A 24,085-nucleotide genomic window follows, 5' to 3' on the forward strand; every position below is an offset into this window, starting at 1 on the left:
CATCTGAGCCCGAGAACGACTTGCTATCAGATCAAACAGAGACAGGTTTGCTCTTTCCATTTGGGCCCAGCTGCAGGAACCCCCAAGACTGCTGCTGATGTGTGGCTTCAGAAATCACAGAATCCAGAAGACACATTGAAGTCAGTGTGAAAGACCAGGGAGGAAGAGAAGTCTAAACTCACTCTTCCTGATCATATAGACACTTATTCTTTTACACACTAACAATTTCTTCCCATAAAACTGCTCTGACCATAACGTCAGGGCTTCCTTAGCATGCTCCTTAGTCAATTGTGAATGATTAAACAAGGTCGTTACCATTGAAGAAGGGCCTGGAAGAAGTGCCGCAGTGCTGAGCCATCAAAAGAATAAAACATCTGCTTTCTTTTATTAGAAATTAAATACACCAATTTTATCCAGCTTCAACCAAGAATGCCCGGGAAGGCTACTTTAACATTATTGCTGAAGTGAGTTAACTTCCTGTTAACAGCCAGTCTTTCCTTCCCACTTTCCCGTTAGAGGGATTTACCATGTTCGAAGTGCTGTGCTGATGTAAGTATATACTGCTTTTCAACAAAAGGTGTTGGGTAAGGCGCTGCTCCAATGTCCCTTTATCATAAAGAACATTTCTAAGGACCTGGGTTCATTTTCTAGGACTACCAGGGAGAGAGAAGGGGAAGGGTAGAAAGGGGGAAGGGGAAGGGAAAGTCGGGGAAAGTCGGGGAAAGCAGGGGCATCGTGTTATAATGCTTCCTAGTCTATGCTGTGCATATACCATAATTTATTTCATACTGAAACATGGGATCACATATTGAAACATTTACGATGCTGAGTTTGTGCAGTATAGTGGCCACAGACACACTTCTTTGCCTTGCAGCAAAGACAACCAGTAGCAAGAAACAAAGGCAGACCTCAATTTCCTATGCTGTTTTCACATAAAAAGAACCAGTAATATTTAGAGAAAGGGCTGGTTCTCAGACGTACAGAAAAATGCCAAGGTGAGCCTGGACTATCTTATGGTGCCAGAATTTGGTGAAAAAGCATAAAACCAGAACATTCCCACCCCTACCAATGAGAGGGCTGTGTTCTAGAAGTCACAAAACCATTGTAAGGTACCCTGGCTACCGCAGTTGGGATGCTTCAAGGAGCCAAGCCGAGTTATAAACTAAAATATCAAACAATCAAGGTCCCCAGACATAAGATAAATGATTGAATATATTAATGGTAATGCGCGAGGAAGAGATTAGTATTATCTGTAGAAGGATTATAAATAATTTCTGTGGATGCTCTTTCCTCAGTGTATGCTGGGCTTAGTGACTTCCCTCCAAAGAGTTCATGATGGGGGCAAGGGCAGAAAGAACAATTCACAGACAGCAAGGACAATGTTGGTATCAGCAGACGAATCACATAGACAGACTCCACCACATCAGACTTAAAGCTCCTGACTAGTCCAAGAAAAACATCAAATCAACTCCAGGGTGGTGTCCATGAGGATTACCCTGTGACTTCAGCTTCCCAATAGGTGAAGCTCATCAACAAGGAAGTCTGGAAAAATGTTCCCAGCAAGGAGTCTAAGGCAATGAAGAAGACGACTGACAACTAAAGGCAATGTGGTTCTGATACGGAAAAATGCATTAGGTAGAAACTAAAGAAATCACAATGACGTACAGATGTCAATAAAAAGGTATCAGTACAGGTTCAACAAAGCTATAACAAATGCCATGTTAGTGAAAGGCTTAGAGGGGAACCATGTCTGTGTGTACACAAGCACATGAAATTGTCTCTGTTTCATCTTTTTCAAAGAGGATACTTGCTACATTCACTTTACTTAACAAAATGATTTTGCTATAATCACATAGCTAGTTTAAGTCACTCAATCATAGGCCCATTCCTAAACTCTTGTAAATCTCTATAGTTAAAGTTTATAACTAAAATATTTTCCTAGAAAATAATATCTATTAAAAGGTTCTAACAAGCATATTGAACATGACTATTTCTTCCATCTACGCTGATTCTATAAAACAAAACGTTGGTGGTAATGGTGCCGAATTCAGGGCTAGCAATATCTATGGTTTCAAATATATACAACATTCCATTTCTTCTGCTCACTGAATTCTGCAAGTTGAAGTCAACTTGAGATCTTACTATATATGCCAAAGTGCCACTGAGCCAACGGGATGATGCTATAGGTCTGGGCACCCGTGACACGCATCTGCACACGTGCACTACTGGGAGGTCCTCATGGAATTTTTCTTCTTTGCAAAGTGTTTTAACAGAAAGATTAAGCCTGCACGCTTCCAAGAAAAAGGAGCAGGGTAGCAACACATGAGGCCCAGAGACCCGAGGGTGTGCAGGTTAGTTTCCAGATGGGAAAAATGACCACCTTAGTTGGATCAGCATAGTGGGGACTACAGCATCCTCCCCCAGCAGTCCTGGCTTCCAGGGAGGAGAAGAGCACGTGAAGAATGCAAAGGAGAGAGGACCAAAGCACCAACATTCCGGAAGTGCTGCTGGCCGCATCTGGCTATGGCATAGGTGGCTGTGCAATGACTTGGGGCTCTGTGTCCTGGAGCCCCTTTCTGTGCAGAAGACACCATCTCACCGAGGCACACCAAGAAGACCATATGGTCAGGGGTTAGGTACAAGCCAGTGTCCTTCCCTGGCTATGAAAGGCTGAGACCATGCAAAATATCTCAAGAAATGAAAACATTGCGTCAAAGAGAGGCAAAGAGAATGCGGGTTCAAAGTTCACTGTGAGAATTTCTGAATTAGATTTGGCATTAGTTCTGAGGATACACCTACCAATCTCCATAGTGGAATAAGAAATAAAGCCAGCAAGCATTTTGTGCAAATCGAGCTTCTCTGAATTCTTCACTTCTGATATTCTACCGATCCTGATCTTAGGAAGTCACTAGTTTTCTTCTTCTTCTTTTTTTCGAGACAGGGTTTCTCTGTGGTTTTGGAGCCTGTCCTGGAACTAGCTCTTGTAGACCAGGCTGGTCTCGAACTCACAGAGATCCGCCTGCCTCTGCCTCCCGAGTGCTGGGATTAAAGGCGTGCGTGCGCCACCACTGCCTGGCAGAAGTCACTATTTTCAAAGTGTACTTGAGAATGCACTGATTCAAACTAAAGGATGCTATGAATGAGGGCTCTGTAATTTGGCAAAAAAAAAATATCAAGGTTTAATAAGATATTTCTCTTCAGGGTAGCTCTCATCTCTGTCCATCCTGACCCCTTCAACATTTAAGTGTTCTGGATTCATCCCGGAGGGACAGGTAGTTGAAGGGAAAATCACCCTCAAAGGCAACAGCCGCTGGTGGAGAGAAACAGATGCAATTGTTCTTATGAAGAAATCCTGCAATGATAACAGCCAATGGCTTTTCCTGAGGAAGTGACGGGGCTGAGGAGAAAGCTCAGTCAAGAAAATATGCCTCGTGTACAAGCTGGAGGACTTGAATCTGAAGTGCCAGCATTCACATAAATACTGGATGTGGGAGTATTTGTCTGTGGTCTCAGCCCTGGGGACAGGGCATGGGTGTGGAGACAGACTCTTGGTGCATCCTTAAAGCTCATTGGCTAGCCAACCTGGCTGAATTAGTGAACTCTAGGTTCAGTCTCAACAAACGAGCAAGTGAGCAACAAGCTGGAAAGCAGTGGAGTCAAAGTTGAACCCCCATGAACACACACCACCTGCAGGCAGACATGAGAGAAGGGATGATGGAGCACGCCAACACATTCTTTCCATACCTCATGCGTTGAAAAAGCAGCATTTGAGGCAATGGTGGAAGCAGAGTTTGTCTTCCTCTGTGCTCCCCTGCCCCCTGCCCCTCTCTCTCTAGTTACTGCTTGCTCTGCAGAAGTCAGCTCCTACTGGCACAAGGTTGAGAGAATCTTCTCATTCTCTCCCATAGCCTCTGTTCACATTCCCCCAGCCTGGCTGTTTCTCGTGAAATCCTCATCCCAAATTCTAGGACTAAGCAAATACCACAGCATGACCTAAACGTGCAAGCCCCACTTGGGATTGAGAAAAATCAGCAGAAGGAATGCGTGAGCACTTAGTGATTTGGGAGATTGTCAGAGCAATGGTGTTGCTAGCGGCAAACCAGGAGCTTGGTTCATGCTCAATCAAACTGTGCTGTACAATCTTTAGCAGAACACCCACTATAGACAATGCTCTTAAGGAGCCGTTAGTGGCTTCGAGACAGCCTATGGAAGTAAAATTCTGTAACATATCTTCTACATGTGTATGACCCCATTAATACAGAATGAGTCAACCTCCACCTCTCCAGATGTGCCTCCCTTCAGCTCTGTGCCTTCGTCTTCCCACACTCCCCTCCCACGCCTGCAGGAATGCAGGGATGGTTCCCTACTCCTGCCCTCTGCAGTGTACCAGGTACAGGCAAGTAAGAGACATCTGTAGGCCGTTCACTGAACACGGCAGGCTCCCGTCTTGCAGTGGCCAGGATGGAGCACCACAAAACTTGGGGGTCAGAGATTCCAGGCACCATGCTGCAGGAGGCTGTACTCCTTTGGAAAGCATCACAGGATGGCCAATCAGTTCCTTGCCTTTCTCCTGGCTTCTGATGGTGGCCTCAGAATCCTTTGGCATTGTCTCATAACTGCATCATGCTTATCTACACATCACTGCCATATATCATAGCCCTCTCCTTACTACCACTGTCTATAATTTTCTCTAGCGTGAATAATGACCGTTACAATGACCCTATTTCCAAGGAAACTGTACTCCTAGGGGCTAGGACACATCTCCTTGTAGGGGGTGCATTTAGTCTTTGATACACAGAGTTCAGCAGTACTCTGTGATGCCCACACTCTGCCTTGCTCATTAGCGGCTCTGTTGGCATAGGACCATTCTCGTTTCTTGCCACTGAGGCTCACCTGGACACCTCCTCTTTAGAGGTTCCCCTGGAAACACAGCTGCATTCATCAGCACCCCAATGTGGGCACATGTCCTCACTCCACCTGCTACACTTGCTAAACGGTTGGCATTCCCACTGTCATTCTTTCTTTTCCTCATCAAATACGTTCCCAGAAGGACAGGAACATAAGGAGGCCAGTCTTGTCATGCTCCTTGAGGTCCTGAAAGAGCTGTCACAGACCTCCTACAGCAGGGCTGTGATGAACCTCTAGGAGGTGGCCTGGAGGGAGATGAAGCCCTACCCTTCCAACTAACTAACTAACTTTCTTTTCTTTCTTTTTCCCCCACATTACCTCTTTCTTTGACAGGGTCTTATGTGGCCCAAATTGGTCTGGATCTTACTATAAAGAAGAGGCTTGACGTCTTTAAAAGGATATTTATTTACTAAGTGTGTGTATTCTGGGGGAGATGGCTGATGCCTTTCTCTGTTGTTCTCTACTTCAGGTTTCTGAGGCAAGATCTAAGACTAAACTTGAAGCCCGCAGTTTTGTCTAGGCTGACTGAACAGTGAGCCCCTGGATCCACCTGCCTCTGTTCTCCAACCGTGGGGCTCCAGGCATGTGTGGCCATGCCTGGCTTTACATAGGTGCTGAGGATTTGAACTCAGGTCCTCTTGCTTTCATAACAAATGATCTTACTCAGGTATCAGCTCAAAGGCCCCTGGACTTGCTCTTTCTGTCTCCAACTCCCAAGTTCTGGAATTACTACGGAAATGGGCCACACTCTCCAAACAGCCTTTCCTCCAGACTATCTGCTTTACTAGGGAGTTGTCACAAGTCTGTATCATTTTATAATTGGAAAGATAAAAATAAGAATGTAACCATGTGGCTGTCCAATGATCCAGAGACAGAGACTAGCCCAGAGGGATGTGTGTCCTGACAGACGCTGTAAATCTGCAGCTGTACACAAACTTGGGAAGGATACAGTAGGCAAGATGACACTGAAAATTGGCCTTAAGGTCTTACTTCTGACAGTAATTAGGATGAGGATCAATTGGCTGTTGGACAACTGCTAATTCGCAGCTATAAAACTCCATTCTTGGTATAGAAGGTTTATGTCTGGGCACCCTGAAAGGATTAAGTCATTACATACAAATACGAGTGAAGTCAGAACACTGCCTGGCTTCATACAGCTCAGACGTGCCACCCCCTCCCCATTTAAGGAAGAACAAAGGTACAAACTCTGGACAACTTCAGGCTCCCTAACTGCTCATCACCAGCCACCAATGTCATAATGATAATCAGACCATGATGACTGTTGTGAAACCAACAGCATTCCTGCCACCAGCATTATCATCACCGTCAAAGACACCAGTGACTACAATCACTGTCATCATCACTACCACCTCCACCATCATCACTACCACCCCCTCCATCACCACCACCTCCTCCACCATCACCACTACCACCTCCACCGTCATCACCACCACCTCCACCGTCACCACCACCACCTCCACCATCACCACCACCACCTCCCCCATCATCACTACCACCTCCCCCATCATCACTACCACCTCCCCCATCATCGCTACCACCTCCCCCATCATCACTACCTCCTCCACCATCATCACTACCACCTCGTCACATGACTATGATAACCATCACCATATTACTAACATCAGCAACACTATCACCATCATCACTAACTTGTGCTAAGCAGAGCACAACACTGAGAACTTAGTACAGCTGCCTCTCATTCAGTTTCCGCAGTGAATTGCTCTCCTATCTATCTGTCCGACAGGGATGGAAGGACCAGCTGAAGTCCCCATCGCTTTCCTGTGGTGAAGCTTGCTCGGGGCTCAGCCAGACTCCAGAGTCCATGGGTTCAGCATCTCTATACTTGTATTCTCACTGCTCCTGGGGCTAGATGTCCACAAAGCTTTAGATATTCTCCGGCCCTCCCTCTCAGGTCTCTCCACACACTGCCAACAGCACAGACCTTACTAAGCACTCATCCCAAATGAAGCCTCTTCCATGCACATCAGAGAAGGGCTGTGACTCAAGGAAGTGCAAGCTACTGGCTTTATTAGCCGGAGCTGATGTTCTTCCTCTACTGTCGGAGCTGGCGGTCTCTGTTAAACAAGTAGAGGTGCTGGACGGTGGCAGTGACTGGTCACACTAAACATCCTAGTCTGGCCTATCATAGGCCAGACACTCAACCTGTTAACATTGTCAGTTCCTGGGACTGAACCTGGGCACTTCTCTTTGAAGATACAATTCCTCTACGAGGGGCAGAGATAGCACAATTAAAGGAACACACTGAAACTTTCCATCTGAGATGACTTTGAGTCTTGTAGTCATCAAGAGTTGTTACTGTATCTGGGACATTGTATGTCCTGGAGAGTCTGGGTGGCTTGGAAGTTATGAAGACCATCTTTTCTTAAATAGTGAAGCTGATGCCTTAGAAGAGGTTGGCCTGATCAGCCAGAGACACAGGCAGAGCCCTCCAAGTGTCAACCAAGCCGAAGAGATGCTAATGACAAATCTGAGGGCAGCGTAGAAAAGTCTTTGGAAGTATTAGAAACACAACACACAGCAATTTAATAAATTATGTCACACTATTTCAAAGTCTGTACATTACAGCAAAGGTAGTAGCTTTCCTTTCCTTTGGGGGCTGCATTCCAGGACCTGCAGGACACACCTAAAGTGTCAGCAATAGTGGACTGTGTATCTGCTGCTTTTTCCTGTACACAAACGCAGATGCTAAATATGAATGTCTAAATCAAGCAATGCTAACAATAACTAATAATAAACTAAAACTGCACAGCAATGAAACGGTGGTAACATCACTCTTGTATTTGAGGCTACTACTACATAAATGATGTGAACACAAGCACCCAGATGTGGTGGCAATGTCTGTGAGAACTGTGATGGCTGGGTGGGTGGCAAAAAGGAGGTGGCTCCGCTGTACACATGGTCATTTACGTTTGGGTTGAATAAAACAGGATTTTATCATGCTGCTAGAAATAGGGCATAATTTAAAACTTATAAATTCATTACAAATGTTCCGTATTTCAGCATTTTCAAAATGAAAGATCACAGATACAGGATACATACACACTGAACACAAATACACACTCATTCCAAAATGACCCCAAACCTTAGCTATTTCTTCTCCTCTTCCACCTTCAGTTGGCAGCAGTATTATCATTTCTCTCACCACTGACATTTATTTGGGTGGAAGGCAAATGTTGATAATCAGAGTCTCTTACTAGTTCCCAATGAAAAGAAATGCAAATGCCCAGCGATGGCCACACTTCACACCACTCTGAAACGACTGTCTCCTGGCGAATCACTGTATGAATATATGCTTACTTCCGGCTACACTATGGAATCCTAGACTAGACCTTGACATCTGCGTTAGTTTCTTTCTGTTGCTGGAATCAACACCATAACTAAAGCAACTTGGAGAGGAAAGGATTAATTTGGCTTTCCTTTCCACATCACAGTTCATCATAGAGGGAAGTTAGGGCAGGAACTCGAGCAGATCTGGATGGCAAGAGTTGATGCAGGGGCCATGGAGGAACACTGCTTACTGGTGCTCCCCATGGCTTGCTCAGTCTGCTTTCTTATATCATCTAGGTCCAGGGATTCAGGGATGGCATGGTCCCAGTGGGCTGGACCTTTTGACATCAGCCTTCATCAAGAAAATGACCACCAGATTTGCCTACTGGCAATTTGATGAATGCAATTTTCACTAGAGGTTCTTCTTCCTAGATAACTCTCACTCATGCCAAGCTGACAAACAAAAAGCTAGCTGGGCCATCTCTGAAGGTCATCACGTGTAGACTGGGAGTCATGTCACTGTCCCCCTTCATCCTCCAGACACACCAGACTCCGTGAGGAACAACAGGGCCGCCGCCACCAGCTGATGCTGCTACCAATGTGTTAGGAACTAGAGGGGACCTCTCCAATCAAGATGGCTGGCATACAAATCAAAGGGCAAAAATCTTAGAGGGTCCAAGAGAAGGTAAATGAATTTGCTCAGGCTAGTGCAGGGCAAGCTAGGTGTGCTGGTGCTCACACGCAATCCCGTCACTCAGGAGGCTAAGGCAGGAGGACAGAGAGTGTTAGCCTAATCTGGATTACAGTGTGAGACCCTGGCACAAAAGATTGTACACGCCAAATACCGCAGAAATGAACTATGTCAGAGCCCAACTTTTTTTTTTTTTTTAGTTTAATGTGGAAACACTTGTATTTACCTTGTGACAAAGCCCTTGTGTAAGATTTGACCTTCTCTGGTTTTATTTTTTAAATTTATTTATTAAGGATTTCTGCCTCTTCCCCGCAACAGCTTCCCATTTCCTTCCCCCTCCCCCGATCAAGTTCCCCTCCCTCATCTGCTCGAAGAGCAATCAGGGTTCCCTGACCTGTGGGAAACCCAAGGACTGCCCACCTCTATCCAGGGTCAGAGCCCAACTTTAAGGACTCATAACATGCCTGTAAATTCTTCATTCTACTCTGCAGTGCGAGGGACAGCAGGTGGTGAGGTCAGAGGGTTCTGTGAGAGAGGAAGGCAGCAGCAGACTGTCTGCTCATGTGCAAGTGCGATGCGCCACCCGACCAGCAGCAGCAGCAGCGGCAGCAGCAGCAGCGGCAGCAGCAGCAGCGGCAGCAGCAGCATGCAGTTGTTAACCATGGATGACTAAGTGGCAATGCTCCTACTAATCATTTATTGAATTATGAAAACGACACAACTGATAAAAGGTTTCAATTTTGAGAAAAATGATTTATCATCTTTCAGTTTACTGGCACTGCTATTTGTGTGACAAACGGCTGGAGAGCCCCCGGTTAATCTCTGTGCATCTCCAAGCCTGCTGAGGAGACTTCAGAGCACACAACCAAACAATCAGGAATGGCTAATGATACTGTTCTGAGGCTGGGAGGGCTGAAGCTGGTCTTTCATCAAGGCTGATCTCCAAATCAATTTGCACAATGGATTTTTGGGGGCTGGGTGAGAGAAAGAGCAATAGACCAAAGGAAGTGAAACAGAACCATCAGTAAGATCAGAGTGCAGGTGACTTCCGGTCTGTTCTGTAGAGCTCACCCATTTCTGTGGCAAAATATAACCAGCAGTGTCAAATTTGTCTGTGTCCCAATGGAAGGCAGAGCTTCGGGGCATTGTAAAATGCCTTCACAACCCGTTATCTTACTAGGGGATGGTTTACTTTAACTGAGGCTTAAAGGACTAGGAATACTCCCAACACCACATGTCTTCCCCTGTACAAGATGTATCTTGTTCTAGTGCTGGAAAAAAGAGTCAAATACATTCATCATGATCTGAAAAATTCAGGAGACATGGACTTCTTGCTCTCTTGCCTCCTGTATGGTGCCTGAACACCACGATGAGAGAAGATGGGGCTGAACTAAGAGTACAGTCAAGTGCTGGCTTGCTAGAGAGGAAACTCAATGTACACTGCCTTCGATGGTGATGGTAATGAACTTTTCCGAACCCAGAAAGAACAAGTCTCATGTCACTCAGGTGTCCCTGATGAGGACCAGCACCAAAGGCTTCATCTGCATGACAAGAAAGAAACTTGAGGTATGCCTTACAAACTGCACACACTTCCATCACGCTGCATGAGAACAGCAGGAAACACTTCCGTGTGTTGCCAACTTGAAGGGATGCAGGGAAACACGCAGAATAGGACAGACACCACTAAAAACAGAGTTGAGCACATTGGGGATATGCTGTCTTGCTGAAATAAAAACTACATGGTAATTTCAAAGACCAAACTTAGAAGCATGTGTTGTCACTTGGGGTGATACAGAACGGGAGCTTGTGCCTCGAGTCTTGTCGAGCAGAAGGCTGGGGCAGTCAGCTGGGTGCCAGTGGAAGGTGTGCTGCGAAGGTCTACTGTGTCCCACTTCACTCTCTAGTGCCGTGACAAACACCAGGACCAAAGCAACTTGGGAGGAAGATGTTTATTTCAGCTTACAGTCCATTGGGAAGGGAATTCAGGACAGGAACTCAAGTGAGGAACCTGGATTCAGTAACTGAAGCAGAGGTCAGCCATGAAGGAACACTGCCTACTGACTTGCCCCCATGGCCTGCACAGCTACCTTCCTTATACAACCCTGGGCAATCTGTCAAGAGATAGTAATGCCCATGGTGGGCTGGGCCCTCTCACATCAATCACTAATCAAGAAAAAAATTACCCCCACAGACTTGCCTACCGGCCAATCTGATGAAGACATTTTCTCCACTGAAGTTCCCCTTTCCAGATGACTTTGAGCTTGTGTCAGGCTGACAGGAACTAACTAGGACACAGGGGAAACATAAGGTCCTCATGGCACCCCAACACGGGAAAGCACTCACCCCGGACCTGTGCACCTTACTTGAGATCTGGATCTTAAACTAATGAAGTTCCACTTGCTCACCAGCCAGCACATGGGAAACGAAAGGTCTCCACACCTTCCCCTTATGCTATAGGACTAAGAGAGAGGTCTCTGCACCTTCCTCCATGCTGTAGGACCAAGTAACAAAAAGTGTAGTCTTCAGCTGCCCCAATATTTCCTAAGCATGTAAAACTTTTCATTTCAGGTCTTGCTGGATTTTGTGTTTGGCTTATGTCACCAAAATTCACATTAAAGAGAAGAAATAGTTAGAAATCAATTTAGCTTCTTGGGGAAGGGGAGGTGCTCTTCCTCCTCTAAGAGCCAGGATGCCAGGAAGCACAAGGCTAGTCTGCTTCTTCAGATTTTCTTTCCGTCCCCCTTTTTCTTTTTTAATTTTTAAAAAAACTGTTTTTTGAGTCAAGATCTCATGTAGCTGGCCTTGAACTTCTTATGTAGCTGAGGATGACCCTGAACTCCTTCTGGTCTCCTATCTCTCTCCCATAAATGCTGGGATTACAGATTGTACCACTATCCCTGGCTATAGATTTCCGGTCTCATAATGGATGAGACTGACTGTGGCACATATATAACACAAGACCGTCCTCACAAAGTGACTGTCATCCATACTGTGAGGTCCAACTTGAGACTCAGAGGAGATCCCTGTGCCCCTCCTTCAAAAGGACCAGGTGTTAACTATGTGCCTGTCAACTGTTGGGGTCCTTTATAATCCCCAGTTGACTTTTAGTGATGTGCACTTCCTGTATTTGATAACATGACTCTCAGCTAAACTTATTTTCAGGCTATACATACTGAATGCAGGGGTGAGAGAGAGAGAGAGAAAGAGAGAGAGAGACAGAAAGAGAGACAGAGACAGAGAGGAGCCCCCTCTTCAGGGATGCAGCCGGGGATACTGTGGGGAATGTGTGCGGTACCCTGAAGAGTATCAGCTGATGCTATTACTCACCCACAGACCTTTTTGGCCAGTAAGATCTGTATGCATATGTGGAGAAACCTGACTAGCTACCTCACCAGGAAGTGGAGCAGGGCTCCTGCCGAGGCTCGCAGCTACCCGAGAGCATCTTCCTGTCACTGCTGCTGCTCTGGTCTTGTGCCCTGATCTGCTATGGCTACCTGCCTGTCTACACAGGCTGAATCCTCTAGGAAATGAGCACAGCTGCTGAGCAGACTCACAGGTACCTGAATGGCAATAGAAAAGTCTGGATACTTCACAATACTGGCTGATTCACAACTCAAAGCTGATGTTACCGGAGACATTTAGAGGCCAAGCATTTTCCAAAGCCAGGGCAAAGAGAAAAGATAAAACCCTTACAGGAAATACAGCAGCCAAAGAGAAATATTTTCTTCAATAGTCTAAGGGATTGCAGAATGTAATGTGTTAATTGCCCGTGAAACGAGATAACCTTATGTAATGGCTTCATCTTCTGAGTACTGAGATTGACAATGACCAGCAGAAGATGCTTGCCACTTTCCCAATTGTTGGAAAACCCTGACCTCATTTCCCAAGCTCCAAAAATTATCCCATGTGGAATAAAATCACTTAAAAACTTCTCTGGACTCTTTCTTCTTTATTTGAAACTGTTTGAGTGAGAACATGTATTCCTTACACACCCCCTTGGACGGAATGGTTCTCTGCACCAGTTTCTTAAAATTACACAAGCTTCTGACTTCTCATGTCGTTTGGACATCATAAGCCCTGTGAGTTATCAGTGTGTAGGTGCAGATCATGAAGAAGGCAGAGGGTACTGAAAATGTCTTTATGCCGACCCCTTACAGAATGGAGAAACATGAACTGCAGACATTCTTTAAAAATGTATCTCCTTACATCCCCAGAGGACAGTCACAACACTGAAATGAGGTGTGATGGTTAAAACCTTAGCCATCAACCTGATGGGAGTCAGATCACCCACGAGATACATCTCTATGTGTGCCTAGGAGGATGTTCCTGGGGAGTATGTCTAGGTGTGATAGCTAGTTCTGTCCATTTGACACAGTTTGAGTGTCTGAGAAGAGGGACCTGTTGTAGGATGGCTGCTTGGCCATTTGTTTGTTTGCTGACTGTCCAGAGTCCCGAAATAATCACACAGAAACGTATTAATTAAATTACTGCTTGGCCCATTAGCTCTAACTTCTTATCGGCTAGCTTTTACATACTAATTTAACCCGTTTCTATTAATCTGTATATTGCCACGAGGTCATGGTTTACCAGCAAAGTTTCAGCGTCTGTCTCCCGTGGCGGCCACATGTATTCTCTCTACTCTGCTTTCTTGCTCCCAGCATTCAGTTTAGTTTTCCCTGCCCAGCTCTACTCTGCCCTATCACAGGCCTAAGATAGTTTCTTTATTAACTAATCGTTATTCACAGCATACAGAGCAGAATCCCACATCAGGAACTCTCAATTGAGAAAATGCTTCCATCAGATTGGCCCGTAATCATTTTGACTGACGTGGGAGGATGCAGCCCACTGTGGGCAGTGCCACCCCTCGACAGGTCGTCCTGGGTAGTCTAAAAAGGGAACTGAGCAAACCACAGGGAGTAAGCCAGAAAGGTGGTACTCCTCCATGGCCTCTACGTTTCTGTCCTGACTTCCTTGGCTGAAGTTGCTTTTGGTCCGCTATTTATTGAAGCAATAGAAACCTATCTAGGACAGGCAAGCCCACCAACCCTGAGTGTGGCAGCAACAACACATGAGCTGGAATCTGAGGCCTAATAAAAAGGAGAAATCGAAGGGTGCAAAGATGGCTCAGAGGTTAAGAGCACTGGTTAGTCTTGCAAAAGACCAAAGTTTGGTTTCCAATGTCCACATGGTAGCAACAAAGGAGCCTCAACTGTCTCACACAGAGATGTAAGGGGGAAAAGGGGAGAAAGGCTTTGACTACAAATACCTGGGACTTTCCTTCTGACCCCCGGTTACCTTAGGGGATTATGATCATTACATTTTTTAAAAAATATTTATTTATTATGTATACAATATTCTGTCTGTGTGTATGCCTGCAGGCTACAAGAGGACACCATACCTCATTACAGATGGTTTTGAGCCATCATGTGGTTGCTGGGAATTGAACTCAGGACCTTTGGATGAGCAGGCAATGCTCTTAACCACTGAGCCATTTCTCCAGCCCCTTGATCATTACATTTTTAAGACATGAATGTTTACAATTCACAGGAAACCTGCTAACAAGAGCTTCTGCAATTCCATATTACTGAAAGAAAAAAAAAAAGCAAAAGAGGAAAACTTAAAGAATGAGGAGAAACCAAAAAGGAGTGAAAAAGCCTGTGCATGGGGAACACGAGGTCAGTTCTAAAGACGACGCTGGACTCAGAGATGGAGCCAGGTATGTGCCCTCAAGTTTGAGCCTGCCTGACAGAGGCCCAGCTGGTGCTTCCCAGTGATGGAGTTTCTCTCCAGCTGTGCCTGGCTGGCCCTCATACCAAGCTCTCCCCTCCTTTCCTACCAGTGCCTCCCTCTTCCCCAGGAGCTCCTCCCAGCCCCAGCATCCTGGATGATTTCCCAGAATCTGGTTGATCATGACAAGAAGGTGTGTTCTCATCATCTTAACAACATCTCTGAAGACCTTAGGGGCTACAGAAAGCAACCCCAACAAGGTTCTTCAATGTATCCATGGGTTCTGATAGGGAGGAGTATTCAATGTATCCATGGGTTCTGATAGGGAGGAGTATTCAATGTATCCATGGGTTCTGATAGGGAGGAGTATTCAGTGTATCCATGGGTTCTGATAGGGAGGAGTATTCAATGTATCCATGGGTTCTGATAGGGAGGAGTATTCAATGTATCCATGGGTTCTGATAGGGAGGAGTATTCAATGTATCCATGGGTTCTGATAGGGAGGAGTATTCAATGTATCCATGGGTTCTGATAGGGAGGAGTATTCAATGTATCCATGGGTTCTGATAGGGAGGAGTATTCAATGAAGCAATTTTTAGTTTTCTGAAATGAAAGCAGGAGTCACATCTGGCCTAAAAACCCATGCCTTTCAACTTGCCCTCAACTCTTCCGATAGAACAGCCCCCAAGAGACCTACTTCGAGCAAACTTACAGATATAGTAACTGTAACCCTCTTGTTGGAAGGGACCTAGTTACCTGTTAAAGACAGACTGGAGCCAATCATGAAGAGATGGCTCCTGTCACATGGTGGCCGGGTAGGAATAGGGGCATAGGGTTGGCTGTTTCCTCCTTTCCATGATTTGGCTGATGAATATTCTATGCCCCATCCCTGAGCCTGGGATGTCAAGGGAAGAAAGCAGCTGGACACATTTATCTTCAGTCTCCCCGCCCACCAGCAAGGACGACCAAACACACTCGGGCATTTAGGAAGACAAACAGCTACACCACACTGGAGGCTTCCTGTAGCCAGGTGGATCTTATACCAACCTTCCAGTTCAGGTCACGTCACTAGCGGTCCCTGAAAGACTAACATGATGCTAAGAGGAAAATAGCTAACAGATCTCAAACCGCACGGCTGGGCCGCGGGAATTCCAGGATTGTTGTAAGAGCTGTTCAGCATTCGCTTAGCCACTGTTCCCTCGGGTCTACCAGCTCTAATTCTCTTTAATTCTGGGAGCTGGATTCATCCATTGAGGCAAAATAACCCACATTTTGTCCATCTGCTGATACACAGTCGTGGGTCAAATTACATTTTTGAGTGATTGGCTATTAACTTATTAAAATGGAGGAGAACCATCCTTTTGATCATCCTTTCCTTGGTATGAACTGAATCCACAGGAGTGTGAGGTAAGGCAAGATCTGAAGGGAAGGGGCAAACGTGGCCTTCCCAAGAAGGGAAGGTCACTGTGGAGGCAGCTGGAAGCAGTAAGCAGAGCACTGGTGCATTCCTGCGTGGCTCTGAGGTGCCGCTTGCTATGTCTGTGGCCTTGAGCAAGTTAGTTAAAGTTTACGACCCTTGGTTTCCTCAGCTATAAAAACAGGCATAACGGCACCTACCTCACAGGCTCCCAGGGATTATGGCAGGACTCATTTAGCAGTACTGCCTGGCACACAGCGAAGTTCGGCAACTATGTGCAGCCCTACCGCTAACGGAGTGTCAACCGACCTCTCACTTTGTGACTGTTTTTCTCAGTTAAAGAGGCATCAGCGAATTGAAATTCTGATAGGACATTATTTTACTTTCTGGTGGTTTCTCCAAGGGCAGGTTCCCGCGCTGACAGAAGGGACAGCAATTCTCACCTGCAGACACCATGAAAGACCAAAGCTTCCAATTTATCTCATTAGGAAGAGCCAAATCAAGTTATTGAAATACCCAGTGGAGCAAGCCAGGGCGCTTAGTTCACACATCAGCTCGGTGACTGGAGGCTCCCAGACACCATGCTTTCGGTGACTTCAAAATATTTTCCAGACTACGCTACGCTGATTGTGTACTCTGCGGTGTCCAATTCTGTGCTCTCTCACACAAAAAAAAATGAAAAGGAACTTTGAAATTCTTCCGCCTGACAGTTCTAGAATTATCTATAAGCCAAGAATCAGACATAAGAATCTGACAGGAGGATGTGAAATTCTCGGTTCCTCAGTGTCCTAGGCATGTGGTTGTTTTTTAACTGCATGGTCTTAACACCAGGCAACACAGTATACTTGTTGGAAAACATTCCAAGCTGTCAAATATGCCTGGACCCCAGATTAAGCCAGAAAGACCACAATCCTTTGGGGCTGAAGCAGCAAAACACATGTCAAACTAGCAAGGACAACATCTCCTTCTGCCATCACCTAAAGGGTAGGCAACCCCGGCAAGGATAATTTACTCCCATCTCCCCGCAGGGCAAAGCATCTTGGGCACACTTTTAGGAGAAGGCAGACACTGATCCAGACATCACCTCAAAGCTGGTACCTGTCTCAAGGTCTGAGAGAAGTGGCCATGTGATCGAACCTATCCAGCATGCTCAACGCGCACGCTTGGAGGCAAACACGGTGAGATGTCCCACATATTAGCAAACATTACATCATTAAGCAGAAATTAGATGGAAACGAAGGGAGCCTAAAAATTGACTAGGAGTTCAGATGCTCTAAACGGTTAATATGGCCATTTTTCACCTGAAGCCCTCTCCAAATGCAGTTTTGCTATTAAGCAAAACCCAAAGAAAGGTAATCAATTCCAACTAAAAAGCACTTATCCTGAAGACGGTGTGTGCAAGGCACTTCAAACTCCTGGCTGCCTGCCAAAGCCAGACAACAGCCATCAATGTTCCTGCCTATCCGAGGAGCACAGGGGCCATGCATAATTGACTAGAAGATGGGCTAAAACTGTGCCCAATCAGTGTGTGATCAAAACCGCGTGGAATATTCAGCGCCACTTGATTACACGAGCCTCCGTCCTTTCACTCTCCTCGCGAAATCTCTTCAAGGTCCACAGTGCTGTAATAAGATCATTACTGTCAAGCGGTACGAATCGTGGGCAATGAGTCTTGGGATGGGGAGTCATACTTCACAAGCTCCCTGGTCTCTCTCTCTTTTTGTATTTTACTGCATGCAGAGGCAGCGGGGCGACGAGGTGGCGGATAATGATCACATCTCTGTGTGGTAACTAGAAAGGCACTTTTAAGAAAAAGCAGAGAGAAATCAGCTTAAGAGAAACTAAAACATTTCCCTTTGCTTTTTCCCCCCTTAAAAAATTAAATAGAATTAAACTGTGTGCAGTAGGTGCTCTTCATGAACTCTGATATAAAGTCATTGCATGTAACCATTTGATAGATTTTCATATCGCACAAAGCCCATTACCCCACAGACAAATGGCCAATTTTCTCCATAGCCTGCATACCGAAGAAGCCCCAGTTACGCCGTGTGTGCGCATGGCAATGCCAGCTGCTCAAGTTTCCACCGTCCTCCCTTCTTTCATGGAGATGCGCCCATGGCGTCAAACCTGCTCCTTATTATTTGAGAAAAGGCAGGAAGACAGCTGCAGAGAGTGCAAACAAACTTCCAGCTCATCCTAAATCATGCCTTCTCTAAAGCACAAGTAAGACATCTCAATGACACAAGAGGTCACCATTATCAGACCCGTAGCCAGGGCACACAGGTCTTCAATCAATACCTGAATCAGCAAAGCAGGACTTCTATGAACGGCAGAGAGCTCAACCAATCACTCCCCGCCCCCTGCTAACTTCAAACTGTCCTTGAAATGCTCACTCCCTTCATCCAGAACAACAAATAGAACAAGTATTATCATCCCAAAGAAAAGTTGGTTATGTTTCCAAAGCAATGGCAAGAGACTACCTCCATAAGACAGTCGGTGTTGAATTCTGCAGGTTCTCACTGCCCACAAAGTAGCACTTTAACTATATCCGAGACAGTAAACACAGACAAGAAAAAGAAATCTTTGCACACAAGCCAGCAAGAGACCCAGTTTGGGAAGGATTGTTTCCTAATTTCAAGAGCAAGTCAAGGACTGAGGGGGCAGGGCCCTGCTGAGCTTAGCTGTGCTACAAAGAAACACAAGTGTGTGTGTGTGTGTGTGTGTGTGTGTGTGTGTGTGTTGAGGGGGGCAGAGGTTCTCAACTTGTGGGTTGAGACCTTTTCATAGGAGTTGCCTAAAAGCATAGGATATTTACATTATACAAATATTAGATTTATAACAGTAGCAAAATTACAGTAATGAAGTAGTAATGAAAATAATTTTATGATTGGGGGGCCACCACAACATAATAAACTGTATTAAAGAGGTGTAGCATTAAGAAGGTTGAGAACCACTGCTCTAGGGTCTACGCCCAAGTGAATAACCAGGCACAAACAGAGACTACCCTGACCCAGAGGCCTACCAGCCTCTAACCTCGGCCTCCACCTGTGTCTGGGGCACATCAGTGCTCTACTGACCCTAAAACAGAACTGCTTCCCCCATCCCCAACTACCCACAGGAATGGCATGGTTCAGGATAGAAATAGCCTCATTGTGGCTGATGTCTGAGGATGTATCCTGACATGTATCATATATCCATGATTTGGGAGGGGACCATCACAATCTGTTCAAAAGCTGCTGACCTGAGAGCTTATGAAACAGGGCAATATGAGGTGCAGAAAGTAGATGATGAATTATGCTGGGGAGAAAGTGGTAAGCAGAGGGGTACCACCACGAGAATCTGCGCTGCCTCTCCTCTAGATGTGACCATGGTCTCAGGGGTCACAACTTTATTGCTGAGTTAAGTGACAGCCACAGCACCTGAGGACCTCAAGGCAGATCCTGGCAGAGGAATGCCACAGACCCACGGGCTCCCAGCTGGGCAGAGGAAAACGTGTTATCACTGGGATAAAGTTCTTTAGAGGGATGCTGGACTAATAGCCCCTCAGCTAGGAAGAGTACCTTCAAGTACAGGCAGACAGCTAGGTGTGGAGGCTTGCTGCATATCTGGTTTCCAAAGTGGAGTCTTGCAACTTGTGTTTGGTAAGGGTAAGTTTATTTTCATGTATGTCCAGGGACAGGCAGTTTGAACTGACCACTTGTCCTATCACACTGCATCTCCTTGGGACACTGAAAGGGCTCTAAGCCACCTCCTAGGACTGATCTCATTTTCACAGAACAGAATTCCCCTACATCAGTGCTTTACGAGAGTAGACATTCCATGCTCTATCAAAGGCAATGGAGATACTGTGTTCCTTTGTGGAGTCTCCCAGGCAACCAGGATGTTTGGGTACCAGTAGTGCAGCACCAGTCCTTGCCTTCTCCTGTCTCCACTGGTGCACCTGCTCAGGGCAGGGGACCCCTTATCTAGTTTCCCGCTCAATATCAAGCACAGCACTTGGCATCCAGTAGGTGCTCAATGGTTTCATGGTCCTGAAGCTAACCCTGTTAGTTTGTGTGGACTTATAAAAGGACCACAAATCCTCTCCTATTGGCAGGTTTGTCATGGTGTGAATCCTCTATTCTGGCTTCCCCTGCTATAATCGACTCATCTTTGTTTACTTCCAACCTGCTGACTTCTACAAAGGATCTAAGAGCACTTAGAGCTTGTGTGTGTTTGTGATGGCCAGACTCTACCCCGCAGGATGGCTTTTGAGTCAACTGTGTCCAATGCACAATGTCAACGTCTAGAGCAAGCTCAGCCCTACTCAGTTTCAGCAGGCTTGTTCTCTGGGAAGCTCGAGTGACTGCCCGAGGACTCTCTTTGAAAAGCCAATCCAGTGTGTGGGTAGTGAGTCCATCATGGCCGGTCGTGTCTCCTAGAACCCACAGCTTAAGCGTGGTAAGACCCTGTCAGCCTCTGACAGCCTTGGGCGGAGAATCAGAAGCACTACATTTCTATGTTATCTTTGGGAGGATGGTGGGATTCTGGTTGCAGGCATGACAATGGCTGCTGATTATGTAATCCCCATGCTGTTGATGACGAAGACATTACACTCCCTTTCCTTTCAGGGCAGCGGCCAAAATTAGAGCAAGTAGACATACAGAGGGCTGGTGAAACGTCCCCGAGGGAAGAAGGGGAAATGGAGTGACAAACAACAGCGTGCAAGACCTGCATGGTCGTCTCTCATGAAGATCCCAGGTCTTTCAACAACAAAGTATGGGAGCACATATGGTGTGGAATCACATCATATGCATAGCAGGTTCTGTCAGTCACGTGTATGCCGTGTATACCACTGTAACAAGACACCCACAAGCATGTTCCGCTCTCCTAACAGAAGAAACACACTGACCACCTATCTAATCATGCTAGGTAGGACCCCCAGCTTATACGACACCCAGGAGCATAACAATCAACACAGTCAAATAGCCAGAACTAAGCACTGTGCTGTTGTGTGCCTAAAGGTTACTTGCTGATAATCTAAATAGATAAAGCAACCACATGCCACACGCCCGTAATTCTTTATCATCTCTGCAAAGCGCCTTCCAAAGCATCAACTGTAATCTACTCCAAGGTGACCAAGCTGAATTATGCAGGAAAAAGCAATTTCTTTCCAGGTTTTTAAACAACCACTGTGTACTAAATACAAAACTGAGTTCTACATGGACCAGATCAGCTTTCCCTCACACTTATCCTGGGACACGTGGCTATGCCTCTGAATGTCTACATCTTTCTTTAGCGTTTCTCTGCCACCCTAGAGAAGTACCATTTATAGCACATGTTTGTGACACATTAAGGTTCTGAACACCCTGGAGAATTTTAATTCCTAGTGTCTCCAATAGTGCCAAGCCCATGTTTCCCCATGGTGGTGGCTTAATATTTGATGGGGGTTAAAAAAAGACATGATTCACAATTTCAGGGTCTTCTCCGAGTGAATGAAGGAAAACCAAGTTGAAGGTGACCTTTGCAACTTTGGAGTTAATGGAATTTGTCAACAGCTTGGGCCTCACCTCTGACTGCTTAGTGAGAGCAGCCGGGATGAGCAATTCATTTTCTACCATAACGGAGCGGCCTGGTGGTGACTTACCTTGTCTAGGATAATCCTTTAATAGCCATTCAGAATGGACCACTCAATGGTTCAGTAGAAACCCAGAAAGCAGCGAAGGAATGAGATGAGAAGGATAAAATGAGTTCCTGTTGAGACCTTTTCTACAAAGCACTGTGAACCTGGGGGAGGTGGGGGGCAGCACCAGGAATTCTGTGGACCCTCTTGTATAATAAGAGTGGGTGCATTGAGACAGGTCCTGCATTTTTAAAAAAAGATCTGTGCCACACAACTTCTAGATGTTCAGACCTATATGAAAGCCCATGTCTTTCCGTGGAATCGGAGGAATTCAAGGAGGCTTTTCAGTATGCTCCACTCCTAGATTCAAAAGCTGCTTCACACACCTCAAAGCCTCGCTTTCTGCCTGGTGGAAAGAGTCTACGGCACAGAATCAAGAGACAGTTCTGTCACCCACCAGCGATCTGACCCTGGACAAGAAAGCCACTTAACCTCTCTCTACTTCAGCCTTTTCACTGGGGAAAGAGGGAAATTAGCACTTGATGCAAACTTGCATGAATGCTGTAAAACTAACGAGGACCACCAGACTTGGGGCCACAGAGCAGGGCTCCCAGGCTGCGGTTTCCTTTCAGGGAGGATACATAGCCTCACCATTGGATGACAGTTAAGAAGGAATCCAGAAGGTGTCGTCATAGACCTAGAGAATCCTCGGCCCCCAAGCTTTCCCAGGCACACGCCTATAAGCTGGGTCCTGGCACTCTTAAGATGGTGCTAGCACTCCTTCAGAACCCACAGGTCCTCAACTGTGGCCTGACCAACCCTGCACCGCACCACAGTGCTAGGGCCATTGCCTCTTAGCACTGCTGGCTCTTAGCTTCCTTCTAACCCAAAGTCGTCTCCTTGAGGTGTCCATGCAAGGGTTCCTCTGATACTTCCTAGATTAGTCGGGGCCACGGAACCACTCGACAGCCATCTTCCATCAGCTGTGCATGCCCTAGATGACTGTTCTCTAGGTTACCAGTGGTCCACGACAAGGCTCAGTTCCTTTTCTACCCTTCCTAGGCTCCTCATTAGTCCATAAATATCAGATCTAAATGATACAATCAATTTTCTTAGTCTATGCAATCATTCTCAACAAATAAAATTCAGTTGAAGATACAGACCACCACTGGTGTTTCCAGTCAGTGCTGGTGATGATTCAGGGAACTGGACCATGTGAACATGAATGGGAACAGTTGTTACAGAGGAGGGACGGAGACTTTCCACTGTGCCGCCTGTGACACATATCCTACACTCAATGCTATAGTTAGCAGAAATTAAAAAAAAAAATCTGGGTTTTTCTGAACAAGAAACCAGAGAAAAATTCATCTCAAAAGACCAGCCTGTATTTCCTCCTGTAACCTAATTACTGGCAGAACGTTAACTTTTGCTGAGGGAGAGTGTCACAGACTTGGGGGTGTGCACAGCAGCACCTGAGCTCCTTGTCTGCAGGATGGTCATGCCCTTCACTGGCTCTGGCTGGAAGGCTCAGGTCTAGGGTATGTGCCCATGTTTCTCAGGGGCACGCATTAAAGGAAATGGCCACAATGGGAGAGGGTGAATCGCTGTCTTGACTTTGCCTCACCTTCCTCCAAGCACTCACAGGGCAGGGTTGGGGATGGAGTGAGCCCTACATGACCTTCACATATTAGGATTCCTGTGATGTACATAGTTACTTTAAGAGCCTAGAAGGGGCTTGAGCTCCCAAAATCCACTATATTAATCCCTAGATCTGACTGCCAAATCACCATGCTGGAGCCACAAATACAAAGATGTTTTACATTTCCTGCTTCTGTCACTTGCTATGTTCAGCTGATTCGTTTTATTATTAGTTTTTAGATTAGCATACTATCATCAGGTTTCAACACAGCATCTGCACACATACATGTCAGTATCAAAAATCATAGCAGTTACTCTACTTAAGCTTGGTAAGGCATCTTCTGCCACGTGGTATAGACCGCACTGGTGCTCATCCCCAAGAAAGACTGGAGCGCAAGGGAGCCAGAGTGGCTGCTTCCGTCATAGTAAGCTGCCAGTCAGGCACTATTTCTGAAACTGAAGCAACATAAATATGCCATCTTTCAGTCCGTGATTCTGACTGCAGAAATTGCAGAGGGAAACACCCCAGCAAGCTGTGGAACAGTTCTTGCCATGCAGCTGGGGATGGCATCCAGGGGCATGTAGCTAGTCCGGGGGCTCCAATGATGGGCGGCCTAACCCTTAGTGCTTTGAGGCTTCTGGTCCGAGGCATGTGTGAAAGAGGACTACGGGATGTTTTCTTTAGGGCTGTGCCAAAAGGCCTCGCAGAGCAGGCATGTGGGCCAGCAGCTTCAAAGCTCAGGCCTTTGGCCATTGGTATACTTGTGCTGAGGACAGGGTGGAAGAGATGAGG

General features: G+C 46.1%; 1 protein-coding gene across 10 annotated transcripts in view; it reads right to left on the minus strand.

Annotated features, from left to right (window-relative positions):
- Agap1 (ArfGAP with GTPase domain, ankyrin repeat and PH domain 1) overlaps nucleotides 1-24,085 on the minus strand; it is a 455,752-nt gene that overhangs the window by 80,090 nt on the left and 351,577 nt on the right. Inside the window, exon 15 of one of the 10 annotated variants that reach the window (XM_041650298.1) lies at nucleotides 17,813-17,854. The exons of the other annotated variants lie outside the window; for them this stretch is intronic. Within the exon in view, the coding sequence (XP_041506232.1) occupies nucleotides 17,844-17,854 (11 nt within the window). The 3' untranslated portion in view covers nucleotides 17,813-17,843. Of the gene's footprint in view, nucleotides 1-17,812; nucleotides 17,855-24,085 lie in introns of those variants that run through there. 10 annotated transcript variants of the gene reach the window in all.

The sequence above is a fragment of the Microtus oregoni genome, unplaced genomic scaffold (genome assembly GCF_018167655.1).
Source record: "Microtus oregoni isolate MIOR12 unplaced genomic scaffold, Mior012 000004F_ref0000308, whole genome shotgun sequence".
NCBI classification, from domain to species: domain Eukaryota; kingdom Metazoa; phylum Chordata; class Mammalia; order Rodentia; family Cricetidae; genus Microtus; species Microtus oregoni.